Source organism: Elgaria multicarinata, chromosome 3, assembly GCF_023053635.1.
Source record: "Elgaria multicarinata webbii isolate HBS135686 ecotype San Diego chromosome 3, rElgMul1.1.pri, whole genome shotgun sequence".
NCBI classification, from domain to species: domain Eukaryota; kingdom Metazoa; phylum Chordata; class Lepidosauria; order Squamata; family Anguidae; genus Elgaria; species Elgaria multicarinata.
Window position 1 is genome coordinate 50,185,570 of NC_086173.1, and position 22,061 is coordinate 50,207,630.

Genomic DNA, 22,061 nt, shown 5'->3' on the forward strand with positions numbered 1-22,061 from the left:
GGGGAAATCCTGACAGTTGGTCACCCTAACTTTTCTAGTGTTATTTCCACTTTTTGTTCCATATTATCCAGAGTACCGCAACAGATGCCATTGTGTGTACTACGGGGTATAAATGCTCAAGAGGGATATAGCATCAAAATGATGGGCTCGTATTGATATGACACGAGGGGCATGTCTACACTAGCCCTATATCCCAGGATCATTCCTGTGCATCATAATGCCACACAGAGGATCCCATGAGCAGGCAGGGATGATTCCTCCGTTTTCCTGGGATAACCCTTAGGTGTAGAAAGGGCCGAGATGTAGATCTGGTCTTGGAAAGATTAATCTTTAAATTATGCCTTTCACTGAAAGCCACAGCATCACAAACCACAGCAGGCCATAACACCCAGTTAACTTCAGTTTACTTTGGGGCAAGCTCTTTGGGCTAAAATATGAGAAATTATTACAGGTTTGGGTCAGTTTTACAGCATATTCCTGATATATTAGGCTAACTCATTAGTAGAAACTCATTCTATTTAGTGGTGTGTGATATACTTGGTGCAGGGCAAGAGGGAATCTAAATGTTGTTGTTCCATTTGACAATCGTTTTTTAAATAAAATATTTTATGGGCAGAATATCTATAGTTTCTAGCAGAATACATGCTGGGTTTATGTATGCAAATTATATCAGGACCGTTTGTCTACTATTTTGGAACTTGAGAATCAAATTTTGATCCCCGCTTCTGATTTAAGGCATTTCATTACCTTGGCTGTACTTCAAGTTTCCATCCGTAAAATGAGGGCAAAAAGCGTTTTGGAACACCAAAGCTGGTAACACTGTTTGTTAATTCAGCCACATGTTGCTGTTGTACAAAGTGTTCATATTATTTTCAGTGTGTCACGCAAACACTTAACTTGCTCTTGCCTGGCATGGTTAGTGGTGGATGTAACTGTGAGGTTAATTTCTACGGTAAAACTGTCAATAACTTAGAACCATTTGAAAGGATCCCTGGTTAAAATGTGGACCTAAGCAAAAGAGTAATGCCTCTTGAAAGATACTGGGAGAGTTCAGAAAATCATATCTCAACTTAATATGCTAAGATATGAAGCCTTTGTTTGCCTGTGTATGCAGCCTCTTTGCTCCTCTCTTCTTGTGAGCCAGCAAGCAAACCAGGAAGTCTTCTGTTAGCAAGTTTCCCATTTTGTCCACACAGGGAAACTATTGTTTACAGCTCTGGGATAAGCCAACATATTAAACCACATTGTGATGTTGGCTTAATATCCTGGCTTGTTCTGAATCTATTGTCCATAGTTTCCCAGTTTGGATGAAATGGAAAATTATAGTTAATTGAAGACTTCTGAGATTGGTTTTCGACTTGCTCAAAGGGAGGAGAAAAGGGGTTGTATGTGCAGGCAAAAAGTTCATTCATATCTTGGCTCATTAAAGCAAGGTATTATTATATGAATGCAATCATATTAGGTAGCTTATCAAACTGACTTGTAGAAACATGTGAATAAGCCAGGAAAAACTAACATGTCCACCATTAAATTTCTTAAGGATACTTATGTGAAATGAGTGTGTTCTAAGCACAAGACATGATCAAGATCATTCCAAAAATATCACTAACTGATAAGTGAAATAAATAATAATTTTCCTGCCTCTGTCTTGGAGTTAGAACCCTGTTGTCACATACTGTTGAGGCACAGCCTGACAAGCACTCTGAACATTTACTATTTACACACAGCTCTAGGAAGTGTTGTCAGCTCCTTCCATCCTTACTCACAAGTTGCTTTACAGTTGAAGAGGAGAAGTTAGAAGAACCCAACACAAAAGTGGGATAAGAGATGAGCCAGCCACTAAGGACTGTCAGAGACAAGCACAGAAATTGTAAGGTACATGAAAGGATTACCAATGAAAGAATGTGCTTCACAGATAATATTATCATGAAGTCCCTCAGGAGAGAAGCTTTATCGCTGACAGAATGCTCTCACCAGAAGCCAATGTTTGTTTCTTTGATAAATCCCCCAGGGTAGAGACCTGACAGCTCACTCAGTCAATAAATTTACGTTACCAGCTCTAGCAAATCAAGTCCTCACACTCCTCTTCTTGCACACATTATAACTGCTGCAAGTTCAGACACAACATTTGGAACAAGAATAATTATCAGACTGCACAATGAAATCAAAACCCAACTCTCAAGAAACATGCAACGTGTACATCTCACATATTTAAAAAGTTGTGTGTGTGTGTAAGAGCAACCTCATTACTTTTTATGTATGTCTGCTGCTTAGCAACAAAAAGGTCCTGCATAGTCTGGTGCTAAAATTAACAAAGTGTTTCCAGAGTTGAAGAAAGGCATTTGACGATTGCTGAGGTAAAACTATCAGCAGCACTGAGAGGAGTTTCCAAAGTAGGAAAAGTAAAGGAGGAGCTCAAGGAACAAAAATGCCTTTGAGTTAAAAAAAAAAAAAAGACTTGTGTGATAGGCATAAGTGTGCCTCACTACTTTTTTTTGTAAAGATAATTATTTGTGTGCATTACGTACTGTAAGGACAGAATAACTCCCACACAATTTGAATGCTATTTGATTTTTGAATCAAGATTAAGGAAAAGGAAACCATCCTAAATCTGTGTACATTGATGTCATATGTCGGGGTGGAGAACCTCTGGTCCTCCACATGGTGTTGGACTACAACTCCCATCAACCCTGACCATTGGCTCTAAATAGCTGCTTTAAATATAGGGGTACCCTATTCATTTCACTAGGAGGGCTAGTGAATAGGTACCCTATTCATTCACTAGGAGGAGGGCTTTCTCCGCTGTGGCACCCCGGTTGTGGAATGAGCTCCCCAGAGAGGTCCGCCTGGCGCCTACACTGTACTCCTTTCGTCGCCAGCTGAAGACCTTTTTATTCTCCCAGTATTTTAACACTTAATTTTAACTTAAATTTAAATTTTACTGTTTTAACTCTGTATTTTAATTTTATCAATTTTGCTGCGTGGTTTTTATTCTGGTTGTGCTTTTTATATTGTATTGTGTATTTGTGCTTTTAACCTGTTGGTTGTCTTACTATGATTTTAATGTTTGTGAACCAGAGAGCTTCGGCTATTGGGTGGTATAGAAATGTAATAAATAAATAAATAAATTTCAGGATGCTAATAACCAATAAGTGGCAGCAAGAGATATTCCAGCCAGGATGGTAGATGCTAGGATCAACACACTCAACCCTGCAGAAGGAAATCATCTAATTGTTCGGCAAAAACCAGCAAGTGATTTTTGCCTCTGCTGCCTGAAGCATCACCTGGTTCTTGAAAAGAAACCTTTGACTGCTCAGAGGATTGCCACAATGGCCGTTCCCCCATTATCTAAGACAAAAAGACTATTACATAAAGACATGGGGAAGATACCAAGCAGAAACAACATAAATGAAATACAACGACCGGGAGAAGATAGTATTAAATAGACAAAGTGACCCCGATTGCCTCGCTCTAAGAGACCTCAATAAATCTTCTCTTTAAACTGCACTGAAAGATATACATAAAAAGCCCAAGAGGTTTGCTAATTGGGGTTTTATAGTGTGATAGTTTGAATGAATGTGTTGGCAAGAGAGGTGACAAACCCAAATGGTTATTATTCTCTTGTCACACCTCTCTTATCAAAATAACTTTAATTTAGAAAATCATACTGTTAGAAGTCTCAGAATAATGCCTGCTATCATAGGCATGCCCAGGGCTTCGGGCAGAACAATACCACCTTTAGACCTTCATCACATTGACATTTCATTGTTTTAAGACTAGCTTTTTGTCTGCTAGCCTGAGTTGCAGGCAGAACTACTTGATGGCTCGTTTTCAGAAGACTCATATTGTAAACCAGCTTGCTAGTATCACGTGGAGGACTTTGAATTCAATTCAAAGATTTGCTTTCCAACTGCCAGATGACGGTGGCAGATATGGACTCTTGCTCATGAAAAATCCAGCCTCTGGAACATTTGTCCATAGAGACCTGGATAAAATTGTATTGATAAAAGAGACACCAATGTGTTGCTCCTGCAGAAGTAGGAAAACATCCACTCAGGCATGCAGTAGCAAACAACAACAACAACAACGCCATCATTCATCTCTTAAGTGTGTACAATTATTTACGGAGCCACTTTTAATCTGGTTCCTAAATGCAACAAATCTTGGTTCAATGACATTGGGGCTGTTCGTACAGCATGCTAAGCGATGGTTAGGCCGCTAACCCTTTTGCAGCAAATGGTTAGTAAGTGTGTTTAAACCATGGTTATGTTATGGTTCACATGACATGCTAAATCATAATGTTTAGCTCAAAATGTTTGACCACCATGGTTTAGCATGTCATCTGAACAGGGTCACTGCCATTACATTTGTTCCACCCATTGCTCATTGCAGAGTTTCTGCATCTGTGTTAATGCTAATCATGCTTTAAGCTTGGTCTTTGATATAAAACTAAAGACTTCATTGGTTTATTCTGAAGCATTTGCTAGGGAAAGGAAAACAGTATTATTACCTCTTCCACCTTCCTTTTAAAATTTATTTTGCCAGTTCTAATTACACTAGAAATGTGGGTTCTAAATCTTCCATTCTACCTATTATCAAACACAAGACAAAGAAGTTATTCAAGGCTTTACCTCTGTCTGAAAACCTTCTACCAAGATGGCAACCAACAAATTAAAGAGAACGTAATTCCCAAATGTCATGAGGGCAATGAAGTAGAGGGCAGCCCAGGAAGAGGTAGAAGCCATGCCATTGTACAGGACTTTGTTCCAGTCTTCTTGAGTAAGTATCTGGAATGAAAAAAGGGACCACATGAAGTGAGACAGCAGCACAGATCATTATTCTTCATTAGCCTGGAGCAGCATTTACCGGTCTACGAACATGTGCTCGAGCTGGGGGAATCTTTATTCCCCAAGGATAAGCATCTTGAGCATAGGCAGTTTAAATTACTGGTTTTATTATATGTATAGCACTTACTATGCCGCACAACATACTTTCCATCCCCCCACCCCCTACAAGATCTCACTATATTAGAAGCATCCAGGTCTTTACAGGCATAGCCTGTGAGATTTAGTGTCATAACTGTGCATACACTGCCCTTCCCCTGTAGATGACAATTCTCATTCATTATTGGCTAAAAAAAAAGCATGCTCACCTCCTCCTGACTGATGGTCTGGCCACTACATAAGACTCACAACTTCTTCTTGTCAGAGGTGTCTGGATGACCATAATATTGTCCTAGCTAGATGCTGGCTACGCCTACCTTTGGGCTCCATCAGTCACAACCTGAATTTTTGAATCCTTCTCTTCCTGTCTTAGCCCACAAAATAACCAAGATTAGCCCCTCATTTAAAACTCAGAGTAATTGGGTTGAACTTAGTTCAGCAGCAAATCAGTAAAATGATAAAAAGTGCAGCATGACAGTTTTGATCATAATTCCCACTCCCTAACCACTGTGTTATATTTTCTCCTAAAGGATCACTAACTAACCCCAGCTCCCTGTCCAAAAGCATATTTGGTACCAGTAGCAATATTAAAATAAAAACAAAAACTTAGAAAGGGCTCATTTTTATCTTAAAATATTTCCCCTGTTGTGATCGTAATGTTCATTTCTTTCTCCCAACAATACCAAATCTTTGTGCAAACCTCAATCTTCTAAAATTCTGAGGACAATGTTAAATTGTCTTTGTTAAAGACAGTTTGACTTTCTGAGGTGGAATGAATAGATATCTCCATTAGTGCTGTCAGATATCCTTTCTTTTAATGGACATTCTTTATTTTATTCTTTATTTGATTTGTATCCAGCCTTTCCAACAAAAAATGGCACTCAGTGTGCCTAAAAATGACCAAGATTAAAATAAAAAACTTAATTAAAACAATTATAAAAACAAATAAATTAAAAACACAATTAAGAACACAACAATAAAATAAACAGCACCCAACCAATTAAAAAAAGCCCTTCAGCAACAGGCCTGCTTACATGCAAAAGGCCTGATAAAAATGTATTTTTCTGCTGGCAGAAGGCAACTGAGAGGGGAACACCTAATCTTTCTTGGTAGAGTGTTCCACAGCCTGGGAGCAGCCACCGAGACACGCCTTCTCTTGCGTCCTCACCAGATGTGCCTCTCAGACAGTGGGAGTGAGGGATGGATCTCCCCAGGAGACCTTAAAATCCAAGCAAGCTTAGACAGGGAGAATGGGATTTTTCAGACAGCCTGGACTTAAGTTGTATATGGTTTTATAGGTCATAACCAGCACTTTATTTTAAAGATTGACATCAATTCTAGAACAACAGCATTTCACAGAACAAACATATAAGCTCTGCTTATGATCCTGATTTCTGCAGAGATCCCGATTTCCAAAATATTAATCTAGCAAACCTAACCTAATCTAGGTACTCTATATTATGGTCAGGCTTCTGGAACTCTTTTCTGTCCACATCCATCCCCCAAATCCTTAGTTGTTCGTTTAACATTCTGTATGACACTTTGAATAATCCCAGACTGAAATCTCTTTAAGGCACAGGTGTTGGTTTGTTATGAATGGCCAACCATGACTGAAGTATTTACCTGGAAAACAGTAACGATGGCCCAGAGCAAGGAATCAAAGTTCTTCCTGTCAGGGAGAGTGTCTCCATCTCTCTCTGAAGCAAACTTACAGCCAAAGAGATGCATCCCAAGGATACTAAATGCAAGGGGAAAACGGGTGACATTTCAGATTAAAGGTTTAGAAGATCGTGACAGTGTGGAACAAGAAAGAGAGACTCCGCCATATTATCAAAGAGTATTTGGAGCAAAGTTCCTTATTCCTCCTCTCCCCCAACCCATTGCAAGCGGAAAAGAAACACAAGTTCAATAATCTATTTACTACCTGCTCTGACGTCATATATTCTGGCAACTAGCAGTTGAAGGCTCTTACATGATAAGAGTCATTTGTGGGGAAACTAAGGGGGGATCTACACTACTGCTTTTAAAGCGCTTTAAAGTGCTTTAAAGCGCTTTGAAAACTGTATATGCAGTGTGTCCTGGGCCCCAACTGTTGTCAAAACTGTTATAAAGCACTTTAAAGCAGTAGTGTAGATCCCCCCTAAAACTAGATCAATGGGTTTTGGATTTTTCCAATTAGGAAGACTAGTGGATTTGAATCTTATGGGTTGGAATGCTTCCAAACCAAAACGTAATTCAGTTCAGATTCAGACCATTTCTAAGGTAACTCAGGTGGGAAAAGTAATAAGTACAGGTTTTCAAAATATGCAGAGCTGCAGCACGATACCTTAAATTTCCCTCTTTCTTGGCAAATATTTGCCTTACCAAATAAATGAGTCCCGGCAGATTTCACCTTAAAGCATAGAAAACAACAGGTTGCAAGAAATAAAGGCTTTTATTAAGTATTCACCTGAAGATAAAGATGAAAAGCATCAGTAACATGCAGAAGGTGGCCACATTGTCCATTGTTTTCATGAGAACTACCAGTTGGCGTTGGAGAGCGGGCATGAAACGGACCAGCTTCAGGACTCGCATAAGACGGAAGGTTCGTAGAACGGACAGGCCTCCACCTTGTTGTCCCACTATCTCCCAGACACTAAAAAGTGAAAGAATAATGATAAATTGATTCATGTCAAGAAACACAACCTACATGCATATAGTAGGGAAGGCTCAAAGTTCAAGCTTCAGGGATGTTCGGATTTTGTTAAATCTATTCCATTTATGTTTTGTGCATTGTCAGGCATCTTTTGTTCCATTGTCTGCTCATTGATTGAACTAAATTTATTAAAACCAGAGTTTTGTTCTACTTGCGCAAATTTGCCTTAGCCTTAATTCACAAGTGCTAATCTGCATTAGCGGTAATATACATTTATGCACTTGCACAAATGAGCATTAGTTAATGCGGAAGTGCTATTGTCCTTTAATGCACATTCACATTAACTAATGCTCATTAATTTCCTCTAAAAAGCATTAGTTAATGTGAATTAGCACAAATCCCCCATCAAACTGAAAAACCGGTCCGCAAGTCCACAGAATCTGTGCGATTTAGAAAAAGGCGATCCATTGCAGAATCTGCAGGTTGGATCCACAGAAATCATAAACCTTTTGAATCCGTTGTGGATTTATCTGACATCCCTAGTAGACTACAATGTAGATATGAAATAGGGATGCTCACAGGATACTTTCTATTCCAAGGTCTTCAGACCACCATACAATTGGCATAGAGTTATGGGAGCTCAAACAGGGAAGATGGGGGAGCAAACATTTCCTTTTTATTATTTTCCAGATTCAAAGTTAGGCCCATTGGAAACATTAGAAATGTTGTTATAAACTGCAAGGAAACCCCTCTAATGAATATTTTTATTTCAGAATGATCAGTGGAATTTACACTGCAATTCAATGTATATTTACTCTGAAATAAATCCTGTTGTGCTCAATGATCCTTAGTCCCAGGCTCATTACTTACAGGAATTGTGACGTTCTGAACTTTTTCTTTCAAAACATTAATTCCTTCTGTTTCTGCATAATAATGTTGGTATGTACACTATTATCAAATGCAAATAATATAACTTTCCTCTTTGTTTACTACAATATTGATCCATCTTTATATTAGTAGTTATGATCTGAATAAAAACTAAGGAAGTTATACTTTTTATTTCATATATGTATAAAATGCTATTTTATCTGCTGCAGCTAAAGTTCTTCATAAATGCATTTTGGGTTCTTTTAAATTGTATAATATATACAATTGCATGTATTGCATATATTTCCATTGCATATATTTCCATTTTCCCCATGGTTTTAGGATTTCTGAAAAATTTGACATGTCTAGCTAGAAACATGCATTCTCAGTTTAAAAAAATAATGCCTGTGTACACTTGAATAGATTTTTTTAATATGTCCTAAAAGTGAAGATAAGTAGCCAGATAGGTACAGGAACATTTTTAGGATAAATACCCCATGGTGGAGGAGTTAATGTTATCTGATTTCTTCAGCTCAGTAGGTAAAAATACCTTGTAGCTTTACATACACTTTCTTAAAGGAATATGTGTTAATAGGGTATCCATGTGCCCTGCTTTATGGAGGCCAGTCCTCTACTGAAAGGGCCAAGTCTGCTTTAAAGATAAAGAACCTTAAGATGGGAAGGGCTGGAGAGGCACTCAGGCCCCCTGGACACAGTCTTCCCTACTACAATGAGATGTATTATATTTTGAAATAATTATAATAATTATTCCTAAATTTACACCCATACTTATAAAATTAGCAGATACAAATCTTATGAAAGTCTTGTGCCTACTTCCACCCCCTTTTTCTGTGAGGCCTTTCCTCTTTTTTGGTGATGTGTAAGTAGCCACCCTATATGTTAAAGTAAATAGGTATATGTGTGGTAGCAATTCCCACTTCTTGGATGTGAATGCTACAAGGAACGAGGAGAGAGCATTCAATAACTCCCCTATGCAGGAGAATATAACACTTGAAGTCTCCCTGAAGAAGGCAGCAAAATGGCGTGGTTGTATGTAATCATGAGGCAGCAAAATGGCGTGGTTGTATGTAATCATGAGGCAGCAAAATGGCGTGGTTTATGTAATCATGAGGCAGCAAAATGGCGTGGTTGTATGTAATCATGAGGCAGCAAAATGGCGTGGTTGTATGTAATCATAAGGCAGCAAAATGGCGTGGTTGTATGTAATCATGAGGCAGCAAAATGGCATGGCTGTATGTAATCATGAGGCAGCAAAATGGCGTGGTTGTATGAAATCATGAGAGCCAAGAGGCAACATGGGCAGGATCTACATTACCGCTTTAAAATGCTTTATAACAGTAGTGACAACTGTTGGGCCCCAGGACACACTCCATATACTGTTTTCAAACCTTTTCCAAAGTGTTTTATTCTGCTTGGTGTAGATCTGGCATGTTGTAAAGTTTTCAAAGCCCTTTACTATTTTCCTGCAGCTTTCTTCCAAAGCCCACTTGGGAGGAATCACAACGATGTTATATAAAGACAACTCTGTGTCAAGTACCTGATCACCACGATGATCCCATCAAAGATATTGTATGGATTTTTGATGTAGCCAAAAGGGCCATACACAAGGAGCTTCAGAAGCATTTCTAGAGCAAAGAGACTAGTGAAGACAATATTGCTGATTTCCAGTGCATTAGTGAGCTCTTCAGGCTGCAAAAATGAAGAACAGAAAGGACAAAAAATAATAATGCAAGGATTAATTAATATGTGCTTTGATAGATCAGAGAACGCCAAAGTCATGTGAATGGCAACAAGTCGGTAAATAATGTACTCATAAAAGTCAGGAAGACAAAACTAGAGAATCTCTGGCGTACAAGTCATTTTTCTGCAGTTCCCAAACTCCTTTTTTGTATCTCCAGAAACTGATCCTAAGACACTATGAACAGCAAATACAAAGGGGAATTTGGTATTTAAATCAGACCTCCCTGCCAGCTAGTGACAAGTCTGCAGTATTAAATTACCAACACAAGAATTTAAATTAGTCACTGTAACATTATAAATTTTGCAAGCAATTAGTCCATGTTAAGTACAGCAAGACAATTATTATTAAAAGGGGTTGCTATCCCTGTCCCACGAAGAAAGTATTGTAAGCAACTCAGAGGTTTATCTTCATGTACACTCACTAGTTAAGAGGCTTCAGAAAATTAATTGCAATAAGAAATTAATAGTTTGAACACTCCCTCTTTTTTATCCTTACTTTGTACTGTTTTATATAATGGTGTATCTTCTTGTTTTATATTGGTCTGTTGATTGTAAATAAAGAAATACAATACTGGTGAATAATGACTAGTGATTTTCAGTGCACCTTCTCATTTTTGAGCATGCAGTTTGAGACATGGTCCCAAAGAATGTATATATCATCCTTCACTGAAATTGGTTCCAAGGCAGCTTTAAGTATCAAAAAACAATAAAATGACATCATAAAAACAAACAAACAAGTAGATAAAACAGAACGATCAGCAATATTTTTTAAAACCCTAAAATTTAAAAGCTTGGGAGAATAAAAAGGAGTTTGCCTGGTGCCTAAAAGCAAACAAAGTGAGCCCATTGCCTCGGAAGCATGTTCCAGAGATGGGGCCCTGCAAAGAAAAAGTTTGTCATCTTCTTCACTCTAACAAGGAGGGAATCGAGAGAAGGGCAAAAGAAGAGCTGTGCAGGGTCAGATCAAAGATCACTAGTATAACTGTTAGGGATATATGCCTGTGGAAAAACGTACAATGCTTGTAACTGCAGTGAGAAAGTGCTAACATGGAAGTACAAGTGGAATCTGCAACAAAATATTGCAGTATGGAAGTATTTTTCAGGGTTACAGCCATGCCACCTGCCTGCTTTAGCATACTTTATTCAATTTCCCTCTCATTCCTGGTTTTCTATCATTCCTCCACCCCCAATAAACTTGTCACCATTCCATGCCCAAAGAGGATGCTCAGTCCTTACTGAGCTGTTATTAGTTTATTCCCCCCCCCTCTGCTTTTGAGTTTTTTTCTTCTCCAATATTTTGTGTGCTTCTACAAATCTTAGGGTTTTCCCAAGCCTGCTGATACCTGGATGGTGCCATTTTGGTTACATGAGGACTGGCACTTGGAAAATTGAGATTGGTATAATAGTACAATCTATGATGAGGCTGACACCACAAACAAGAGTAGTCAAAATCCCCAATCACAAATACATTTCCTATAGAGATGCAATGCTCTGGGCTGGGAAAATGGATTGTGTGATGAAATTTCTCCATGGGGTGTCACATCTCCCTAGTTAAGAAGACAAAGTCTTTGTTCTAGCTAGCTTAGTCCCAACCCGTGTACTGTAAGTGAAATGGTTTAAATTTTGCAGCTTCAATAGTCTAAACGGCTCTAATCAGCAGAGCATATTAAAAAACCACACATACATACATTAAGATGTGCTTGAGTCTTATTGAATTAAATTGGAGTTGGGCATCTGTCATAAGGCTGAACACAGAATTGGGTCGCTAGTATTGACCATGTCTCAACACTCCAAGTTACCGCAGTGGCTGAGAGCTTTAGTAATAGGAAATATCAGATAGACAAGGCTGGCTGATTTCTTTGGAACACTTTCTGAGTGCATTTAATTGTCTTTCTTGGTTTTTAAAGTCTTCCTACGTGCTCACAGAGTCTTTGCCTTCCACCATCCAGTCCAACACTTTACCCTGCAGAGCTGGAGCCAGCCAAATTATGTTACCATCATCCTGACACTGGAATATAATGCAGAGCGAACTGAGCTGATGCTTGTTAGAGGCTGCTGTAACAAAGCCTCTAAGCCCCCATAAAGGGGGGAAAGGCTGCATCAAAAGAACATCCTCGGAACCAATGTGCACATAACAGATGATGCTCTTCTGCAACTTGATGCATCTTCTGCAACTTGGCTACTTTGAACTAGTTTAGATTGCCATGGTGTGGGGTATAATTCACATGCTTCTGCCATCCGAGTTTGATTTACTATGGTGCAGTGCTCTTTAGATGTTGATAATCTGGAGAGTGAGTCTGAGTATTTCTTTCATGTACATTTGTCCTCCTGGGAACAACGGGAAATAGAAAATCTGGTTGCAGAGGAAAGGGTCACATCAGACTAACTTCAGGACCTCTTAAACTCTACGGCACTGGCATATTCTGGGAGCCTGATCTAATAGTATCACTTCAGCTCCTGCAACACAGAGTCTTGCGGCACAGCAGCTAATCCAACAATGTATGTTAGGAAAGTGGGGCAGAGCGAACCATATGGCAGAAGTGCTCAGTCAATATAACAAACTAGGGTTGCAGTCCTCCACCCAAACAGGTTGGTAAAATCCTATTGAAATCGATGGGATTTATGCTGCCAAACTGAATGCAGGATTTCAGCCTAGCTCTCAGGAAATGTTTATCTTCCAGAGTCATTTATCTTCTGGCATCATCTGTACAGGGCTGGCCCTCTAATGAGGCAGGGTAAATCCCCCACCTCAGGCAACAGGTTGGGAGAAGCAGTGGATTGTGTGCTCCCTCCCGTCAGGAGGTCCTGCTGCCTGCCCAGGTGCCGTTCCTCCTCCTCCTCTGCTGCCACCATGTCTCCCTTCCTCCACTGTTGCTGCCACCCATGCTCTGGATCCTCTTCAAGGACATCCTCTGCTTACAATGCTTGGCTCTAAGGAAGGACTCCTCAGAGCCAGGCATTTGGGCCTGGCCATGGCTTTGAGAAGAGCTGCTTTTCCAACTGATGCAGCTTTTCAGAGCAGGTGGTAGCAGCAGCAGTGGGGGAGGAAGGGGAGAGTCAGACAAACAAGGGTGTGGATGGGGGACGGGGACGATTAGCAAGCAGGGGGAGGGAGGGAGACACAGCACATGGGCAAACAGGAAATGAAGATAGATGTGGTGGGGAGAGGGGGAGGGAGACAGATACAAGTGAGGGGAAGGGGCTGTGACAATGGAAGGTGGTGGCACATGTATTCTCTTGCTTCAAAGTGGGAGGAGAGCTTGCACCAAAAGCGATCTTATATGTACATAATGGTACCGTTGGCTAGGATGTCCTGTGATGCTGCACCCCATCTTGTTGTGCCTCAAAGCAGGGATTACATTTGCACGAATATGTAATAAAAATGGGGGGGGCGTTTATGCAGATATCCCCCCCCCCCCTGCGGCTGAGACAAGAGCAGCTGCTATATTGGTAACATTCTGGAGGCTGGCCCTTTATTAGAGATTTGGACACTTGCAGAGGGCTACTCCAATAGGGGTTTTGGTCAAATGCCCAACACTAGGGTTGCCAGACAGCATCTTAAATTCCTTTGGGAATCTTCAATTTCAGTGCCCTTTCAAATATTCCTGGAAAGGGTAGGCAGGTTGTAGACTCTGAAAGCATTTAATGGGCCAGCTGCCTTTGGCTGCTCTGCTAAATTATATTTTATTTTGTTTTGTAAAACTCCATGATCTGTCCCTTGCCTGTTTGGTTTTGGGACCTTTCCGGTGGTGTTTTAAGGATCAGGGGGCAGGGCAGAGAGCACTGCCTGTCTGGTAAGTTCTCGAAAAGCTCTACTTTCACATCTCTTGGAGAGTACAGAACCCCAGTCGTAGGGAGTTGCGCTGGTTTTCCTCCACGGTGGGCACCTTCTGCCTTGCTCCTTAGCCTCTGGGAAATCCACTGTCCTCCATTAACATGGACAGGGATATACACATGTCCTGTTCCTTTCACAGATGCTATGGTGGATGCTCCACACATACATCTTTTAAAATTGAAGACAGCTCAGGAAATAACAAAACAGAACACCAAACCAGACTTTTTAACTTGTATGGCTTTCTTGCAGAAACGCAGACTGTGTAGTTTAGAAAGAGATCCTAACCATCTCACTGTGCAATTCCTTGCTATGGTCCACTGAGGGTAGAGAGTGAGGCAAGGTGGCCCTCATTAGTACATATATTTACTTTTTCTTGCACATCTTTAATAAAACATGTTTAATATCAAACACATTTTTCATCTAACATCAATAAACCTTTCCATTAATCCACTCGATGTATACAATATGTATGTGAACTCATATGGCAGGGAAGCTGCACTATAAAGCAATTTCAAATGGCCTTATTAAAACATGTGCTTTGAATGGGGAAAATATCTTATTTACAATCTCAGCAGCACCATGGGAGTTGGCATGCATTCATTTTCATCCTGGAGGCCACACTACTCCAGAAGCAAATACCGATGACGCTCGCAGTAGAAATACTAATCTTCCCTTTAATCTATTATCCCACTAATTTCTTATTCAGTTTCTTCTTGAAATGTCACTCAGTCCAGCGCTCACCACTCTTTGTATTCCTATAGGGAAATTATGCATCACAACTGTCCAAGCTTAATTCAAGTCTGTGAAAGAAACTCGTTTCTTCATTACCGTCTTTTTAAAGGCACTGTGGCTCAATGTTTACATTGATTCTAATGATGATATGGTTTCCGCATCCATTACGCCCCTGACTTTAATTCTATGTGGCTTCAGTAGAAGACTCCTGTTTACAGTAACAGCAAACTTTGTAAGAAAACTCAGTGCCCCAAATGTTGCATTACCGTTGTTGTTTTCAGTAAGAGAGTCACTTTAATAGAACAGATTTTGTTGATATCATGTAAACTAATAGCAATGCTATTAAGAGATTTTAAACACTGGCTCGCTAACCAGACATATTAAGAAGAATTTCAGGAGTCATTCTTTTCTTTTTTTAATTGCCAAAATGTTTTGATAGGTACTGTTTCTTCTTTTGAGTATGCTTCATTATCCAGTTTTCACAGCAATAATACTTTGAAACTGATGGCTGAGAATTAAAGGTACATAATAGAGGGAACAACAGAAGACTTAGTTGAAGGACAGCATGCAGCTATGTTGCCTGAAAATCAAACCTGCATCAGAGTCACAACTGCCCGTCCTAGCTGGAATGGAATACTTTACTGCAACAATAGGGTGCTTTTAAATGAAGCTTTTATTGTGCAATTGCCCTGCATTGTTCATGGAATTCTACAGGGATCCAGACGGCATTGCCTTTTTCTTTTTTATATATAATTTGCAAACACCACAACAATAACAGCAACAGAAACAGGGGATAAAATGTGGTGGAAGGAAAAAAAAGAGAGGGGGTGGGGTGGAGAAGTATTTCACATTTCCATTTCAAATATATTCATTAATATAAGCAGATCATATAACTAAATAATAATCCACACAAAATTGGCATCTGTAGGAGATATGTTTAAATGTAGCAAGAGCAATAAGATCTTCAGCAGATGACATCGTCTTTAATCTGTAACCCTCCATTTCCCCACCACTTCTTCCATCTTTTTATTTATTGCAGAAAATCCATTAAGGAGAAAAAGATGGAATAGATGCACAATGAATTTTCACTGGTATTGCTAGAAGCCATCTTTCTGGAAGCACCTGTAGAATGACTGTGACTTACATATTTCCTTGTGCCAACTAAGTTATAATGACATGCATCCAAAAGTGTAATCAAGGCCCCCATCATGGGGATAAACTGGGGCAATGTATCTGCTTTTACTTATTTTTTTATTTAATTTGTCGTGTTGTCTGAATGCAGCCAGGGTGGCTTGTTAACCATGCAGTGTGTCTTATTTTCTCGAATAAGTCACCTTGAGAACCCATGTTTTGTTTTTGGGTTGTGCAGGGTGATTAACAAGCCACACTGCATATTTAACAAGTCAGGCTGGGTATGTTCAGACAACACGATAACCCACCCTGCAGAAAACATGCTGCGTTCAGACAACATACTAACCCATGGTTCAACAAACAACCCATGGTTTAAAGCAACCCACACACAACTACTGAGTGTGGGTTAGTGTGTTGTGTGAACAGCTATTCTATCTTTCCCTCCTTAACAAATTGTCCGTGTTAAGAAAAAAGATGGAAGAAACAAGCCAGATCTATACCAAGCAGGATATAGCACTATGAATCTGTATATAAGAGGCAGGAGCCGCAACAAACAGGATATAACAGTATGAAAGCAGTATGTGGCATGTGTCAATGGGCCCAACAGTTGTCTGTGCACTTCAGTACCGCTATTTATTTAATTTAGCATTTTATCCCTCCCTTTAGCCAAAAAGGCTCCCAAGACAGGTTACAAAAACATTTCTTAAGACAGTCCCTACCCACAGGCTTACAATCTAAAAAAGATGACACAAAAGGAAAGGAGATTGGGAAGGAGGCGAGGGAAAAAAGAAAAGCAAATTCAGGCACTAGATTCTTAGTTGTAAAGTTCAGCAGTGACAGTTAGTTGCAGGAGGGAGGGGGCCCTCAGCTGGACCTGGACCCAGGCATGATGGAGAGGTACCTGGCTGCTGCTTCCTCCCCCACTGATGACCTCTATGAAGCAGTAGTGTGGCTCCTGCCTTTTATATATTGCTTTCATATCACTTTCATAGTGCAATACCCTGATTGGGGTAGATCCAGCCTCTGTGGGAAAATATAGGAGGGTTGCAGACAGTAGACATCGTGGTCTGGACCCCCTGTAAAATTCTGTGAATGAAGCAGGGCAATTACTCAATATAAGCTTCAACTAAAAGCACCACAAGTTTACTCAAAAAATATTGTTTGCTTATGACCATGTATTAAACTCAAGAAATGGAAACATTGCTTTCCCTCAATCTGAAAGTAAAATGACTTGAGAGGTTATTTCTAGCTCTCAGGGCATGCATCTGGAATATGGCAGACAAACCTTCCTTTCAAAAATCATCTATAGTAACTTGAACTTTACAAGCTAACTTCTGACCTCAATTACTCCATGTTCACAGCTTGGCTCATCTCAAATAAATGTTATATGACAGTGCTCAACAACTTTGTCTCTGTATAAATGAGCAAAGTACCTGGCCTTGATACTAGAGCACACATCACCCTATGCTACAGCTTGTCCTGATCACATTTGAGCTGATTTATATTAATGTACTTAATGAAGAGTCATTCTTTGCTCAGTTGCAATGTATAGACTTTCCAAGATCGTTGCCTGTATACATTTCTGCCCCTCATGTAAGACAGAAGCTACTATCCTATACTTGCCTAGAACTAAATGGGGTTTACTTCAGAGTAGACAGTATAAGATTGCATTTTAGCAAAGATTACTGCAGATGCTGACTGCAGCCAGGAAATCAGAAGACGTTTGCCTCTTGGGAGGAGAGCAATGACAAATCTTGATAAAATAGTTAAGAGCAGAGACACCACACTGACAACAAAGGTCCGCATAGTTAAAGCAATGGTATTCCTCATAGTAACCTATGGCTGCGAGAGTTGGACCATAAGGAAAGCTGAGCGAAGGAAGATAGATGCTTTTGAACTGAGGTGTTGGAGGAAAATTCTGAGAGTGCCTTGGACTGCAAGAAGATCAAACCAGTCCATACTCCAGGAAATAAAGCCAGACTGCTCACTTGAGGGAATGGTATTAAAGGCAAAACTGAAGTACTTTGGTCACATAATGAGAAGACAGGACACCCTGGAGAAGATGCTGATGCTAGGGAAAGTGGAAGGCAAAAGGAAGAGGGGCCGACCAAGGGCAAGATGGATGGATGATATTCTGGAGGTGACAGACTTGACCTTGGGGGAGCTAGGGGTGGCAACGGCTGACAGAAAGCTCTGGCGTGGGTTGATCCATGAAGTCACGAAGAGTCGGAAGTGACTGAACGAATAAACAAAAACAAAGCATACGTATGTAAACTTGTCAACAGGATTTCCTAGGAAATGGCCCTCATAGTGCCCACTAAATGCAGATACCACCTCAGCAAATTCAGATTTCTCCCTTGATGCAAAGAACACAGGGTCACATGGGCATGACCAGGAGAACTCTATTGCATATTTACCTGTAATCAGCTAGGAAACCTTTAATCTTATTCTTCCTGCTTGGAAACTGGTATAGATTTCATACATAAACACTAATATTCACTAAGTGGAAAAAGGTGAATGTAACCTCCATTAACCTAAGTAAATACAACCATAGAATAGGACAAATAAGAATAGTTTTGGTTTAAATTTGGGGAGAAAATAATAATATAATAATTAAAGAGAATAAAATGTTTGTAAAAGTCTGGAATGACCATTTCTGCTTACACATGTAATTATGCCACAGCAACTACTGTTCATAATCCCTTAGCTCACATCCTACCTCCACATTTGCCCCAGTAAAATAAATTATGGTACGCCTAGACTGCAGTTAGGTTACTGAACAGTGTAGGTATTCTGGGAATTGTTAGTATTCCATTTGTTAAGAGTTCATTTTTCAGCTTCTTTCAGATCAGGTTCTTAATTCCAGTTCCAAACCATTGCACACTTTCCTGAAGAAAAGTTTAATCTTATGGATAGGTTCCCCAACAGCCAGTATGGCCTGAGTAAGCATAGCTAGAATTGGGTTGTCAGTCATCTAATTCCCAACTCTTTCTTTTTCAAAATGGCCCTTTATAGCTGCCATAGTTTGAACATTAGATCTAGGAAATGTCAGACCTGTCATCTTCCTTAAAATGGCAGCTCTTGTGGAGGATGGGTGGCTGCTGGAAGAGTCAGGTAAGTCCTGCAGGTGGGTGGGGACTGTGGCTTGCCAGGTTCAGGAGCAAGTGGGGAGCTGGGGAGGCAAGTGGGGAGTGGGGTGAATGGGGAGTTCAATGGACTCCTGTTCGGCCTTGCACCTGGGAACCCACAACATCCGACCTGCTTCAGCTGTCCGGAGAATCCCTTCAGATTTGAAACCAAAGTGGATTAGATTGGAACCGAAGCAGATCGGGGCTGTTTCAGAAGCCCCGAATCGGCCTCTGAAGCAGATCTGGGTGTCCCTGCACAGCCCTGGTTAACATTGCCTGGGTGTGTGGACAGTGGGACTGTCTGGAGAAAGAAGGCATGTAACAGTTTTCAAATATGTAATATAATAATTCCAACATGTTTCCAACATCCACAGGTGAGCAATCACTTTTGTACTGGGGCTATATGTATTTTTGTGCTCAATTCATTTATGTGACAACAGGACATAAATACATTTTTAAAAGCCAGCAGGGATGCCTTCTCTAGGCTGTGTCGCTCTAATCCCAACATGTCATGGACACCGTTACTTTCTTTGCTCATATACCAGCCCCTGTAACCACAGATAACAACAGGGAACTTTTTGTCTGTAGAAATAATCATCCAGTTCCTCTTTATTGTTGCCTGAAGTGCCGGAAAGCACTGTGAATAATTACACTACACCACCCCTCCTCCACCCTCACCTCAGAAGGGCTTTACCTTCCAGATGCCACTATAAAAACCATCTGAGGTAACAACATTTTGAGGTAACTGGAAAATGTAATTGGTGCTAGTGCTCTAGGTTGGTATTCTGACACTTTTCTGTCAGAGTTGATACTCGCAGGTTCAAGAGTATGGCCAGCTTCTGACAGAAAAAAAAAATCATTTGTCATAAAGATATTTTGAAATAAACTACACCTCCACATTACAGAATTTGACCCTGCAGCTGCATTATTCATTGGGTCACTATAAAACTCAAGCATATTCCAAGTGTAGGATGGAAGGACTGTACAGACTGCATGCTCTACATCCACTGCAGGAGTCTCATTTCAATAGCAGATATTTTTATCCCTCATTTTGATCACAGGAATAAACCCTGCCCTAATTCCCCTCCTGTGCAATCCACTCAGGCCACTATAATTAAGGACAGGGGGAGGGAAAAAATCTTACACATGCAAAGCAAGGCGAAGCAAAGTGTTTTGTAGCCTTTTTGTAGATCTCCCTTCCTCACTCCATTCCAAACCAGTTCAAAAAGGTGTCATCTCCCCTGCTGCTAGCATGACATGCATTCAGGAGGCGTGAGCATCAGCCAGCGGCACCCAAGAAAGCTCAAGAACAGAAACTTTTGCAGTATGTGACACATAGATCCCCAGCAATGGTCCAGCCTTTGCAACCAAAATGTTCTGCCCTGTTGCTCTAATTTCCTTCATTAAAGACATGCCTTTTAGTACAGCAGTAGCTCAAAGCTCCAAAGTCCAGTAACACACATCAATCAACAAAGCACATCCTCATAGCTGCAGTCCAGGGCTGGCCCAAAGACATTTTGCTGCCTGAGGAGGAATAACAAATGGTGTTCTCCCCACCTCCTTCAAGGTGCATAGTATCCATGCCTGATCAATTTTTGCGGGCATCTGAGGCAGAAAAGCCCACAAGCCCATTTTGCATTCACCACAATGTTGGTGTGATGGGGCAGGGTCCAGGGAAGAGGTGGAGCTTGTGCTGTGCCAAAATCTGTTCTCCAATTTCCTGAAAATTTTCTTCCCACATTTAAGAGGCCTTCATTGTTCTGCCTTATTCTCAGGGTGTTCGTTCATTTATTTTTTGCAATGTTTTTGAGCTTACCTAATCTCTGCAAGCTGGCTGAGCTTGCTGCGTGTGTGTTTTCTTTCTATTACATACTTCTCCATTGCTCTCTGGCTGCCTGCATTTCCTGATCTGTAAAAGACCTCGTGGTATCTTCCCCTGGGCTTTAATTGAGGTGTTGGAAGCCAAAGAGGCTACAAGCTGCTGGAGAGATGATTGTACAATGAAAGGCAGGACATTCGCACACGCTCCTTGGCCATCTCCTGAATAAGGTAAGCACAAGAACTAGGGCTATGCAGGGACCCCCCGATTCACCTTGGAGGCTGGTTCGGAGCCCCTGAAGCAGCCCCGATTCACCTTGGGGTGCTTCGGGGTTGTCCGCCTCACCTCGGTGCTGAAGCCGAGGCAAGATTTGGGCCCTTTGAGGCAACTTGTCATTTTCTAGGTGTCGGCTGCTTGAGAAGTCCCTGGGTACCGGCTGTGTAGCTGGAACCCAGAAAAGCCTCCCTTTCCCCACTCTCCTCATTTACCTGCTGCCGCTGCCATCACCACCTCCTCCTCACTCCTGTCGGCTTCCGCCACCACTGCTGCATGTGAGAAGAACCAGGCCGCGAGCAATTTTAAGATATCATGGGGGCTCTGAGTGATTAGTACCTCTATGGCCACCGTAGTTTGCCATAGTTCGCAGCAGCGGAAGCTAGCAGGAGCGGGGAGGCAGCGATGGCAGCAGGTAAGGCCCAGTGCTGCTCCAAAGCGGCCCAAGGCACCCCGAAGCTTCAGAGCCAATCGGCTTCGGGCTGACTTGGGCTGAGCCAGAACCGAGGCAGGGCAGGCCGAATCAGCCCGCCTTGGCTCAGATTCGGGGCCTCAGCCCAAGGCGATGCACAGCCCTAACAAGAAACCCAAACCCAACCTTTGAGAATTTCTCTGAAACTTTCTTCATCACTGAATTTCCTTTTGAAAGCAATTTCTTTTCTATCAAACTAAATGAGATTTTTTTAAAGAAAATGTGGGAGAAATTTTTGGCACAGTCCTCTATCAGTTTTCCTGACACGCCTCACCAACCCCAACCCCAAACCTAAACCTGGAATGAATTAAACTGTAAACCTGAGCTAAGAACAGGAATTGAAAATTACGTACGTTTACGTGGAACCTCAGACAGGCATGGCAACAAAAGTGATTATGAGGCAAACCTCTCCATCCTCCAGTATGTGACAGATGACCCTATGCATTGTGAATTTCAATGGGATAA

General features: G+C 41.0%; 1 protein-coding gene across 1 annotated transcript in view; it reads right to left on the reverse strand.

The window, feature by feature from the left end:
- The window catches only part of CACNA1G (calcium voltage-gated channel subunit alpha1 G), a 392,734-nt gene that overhangs the window by 107,350 nt on the left and 263,323 nt on the right, over positions 1–22,061 (reverse strand). The window contains exons 10-13 of the mRNA XM_063120222.1: positions 10,004–10,155; positions 7,393–7,578; positions 6,567–6,681; positions 4,632–4,787 (exon numbers count right to left, since the gene is read on the reverse strand). Coding sequence (XP_062976292.1) covers positions 4,632–4,787; positions 6,567–6,681; positions 7,393–7,578; positions 10,004–10,155 — 609 coding nt within the window. The remainder of the gene's footprint in view (positions 1–4,631; positions 4,788–6,566; positions 6,682–7,392; positions 7,579–10,003; positions 10,156–22,061) is intronic.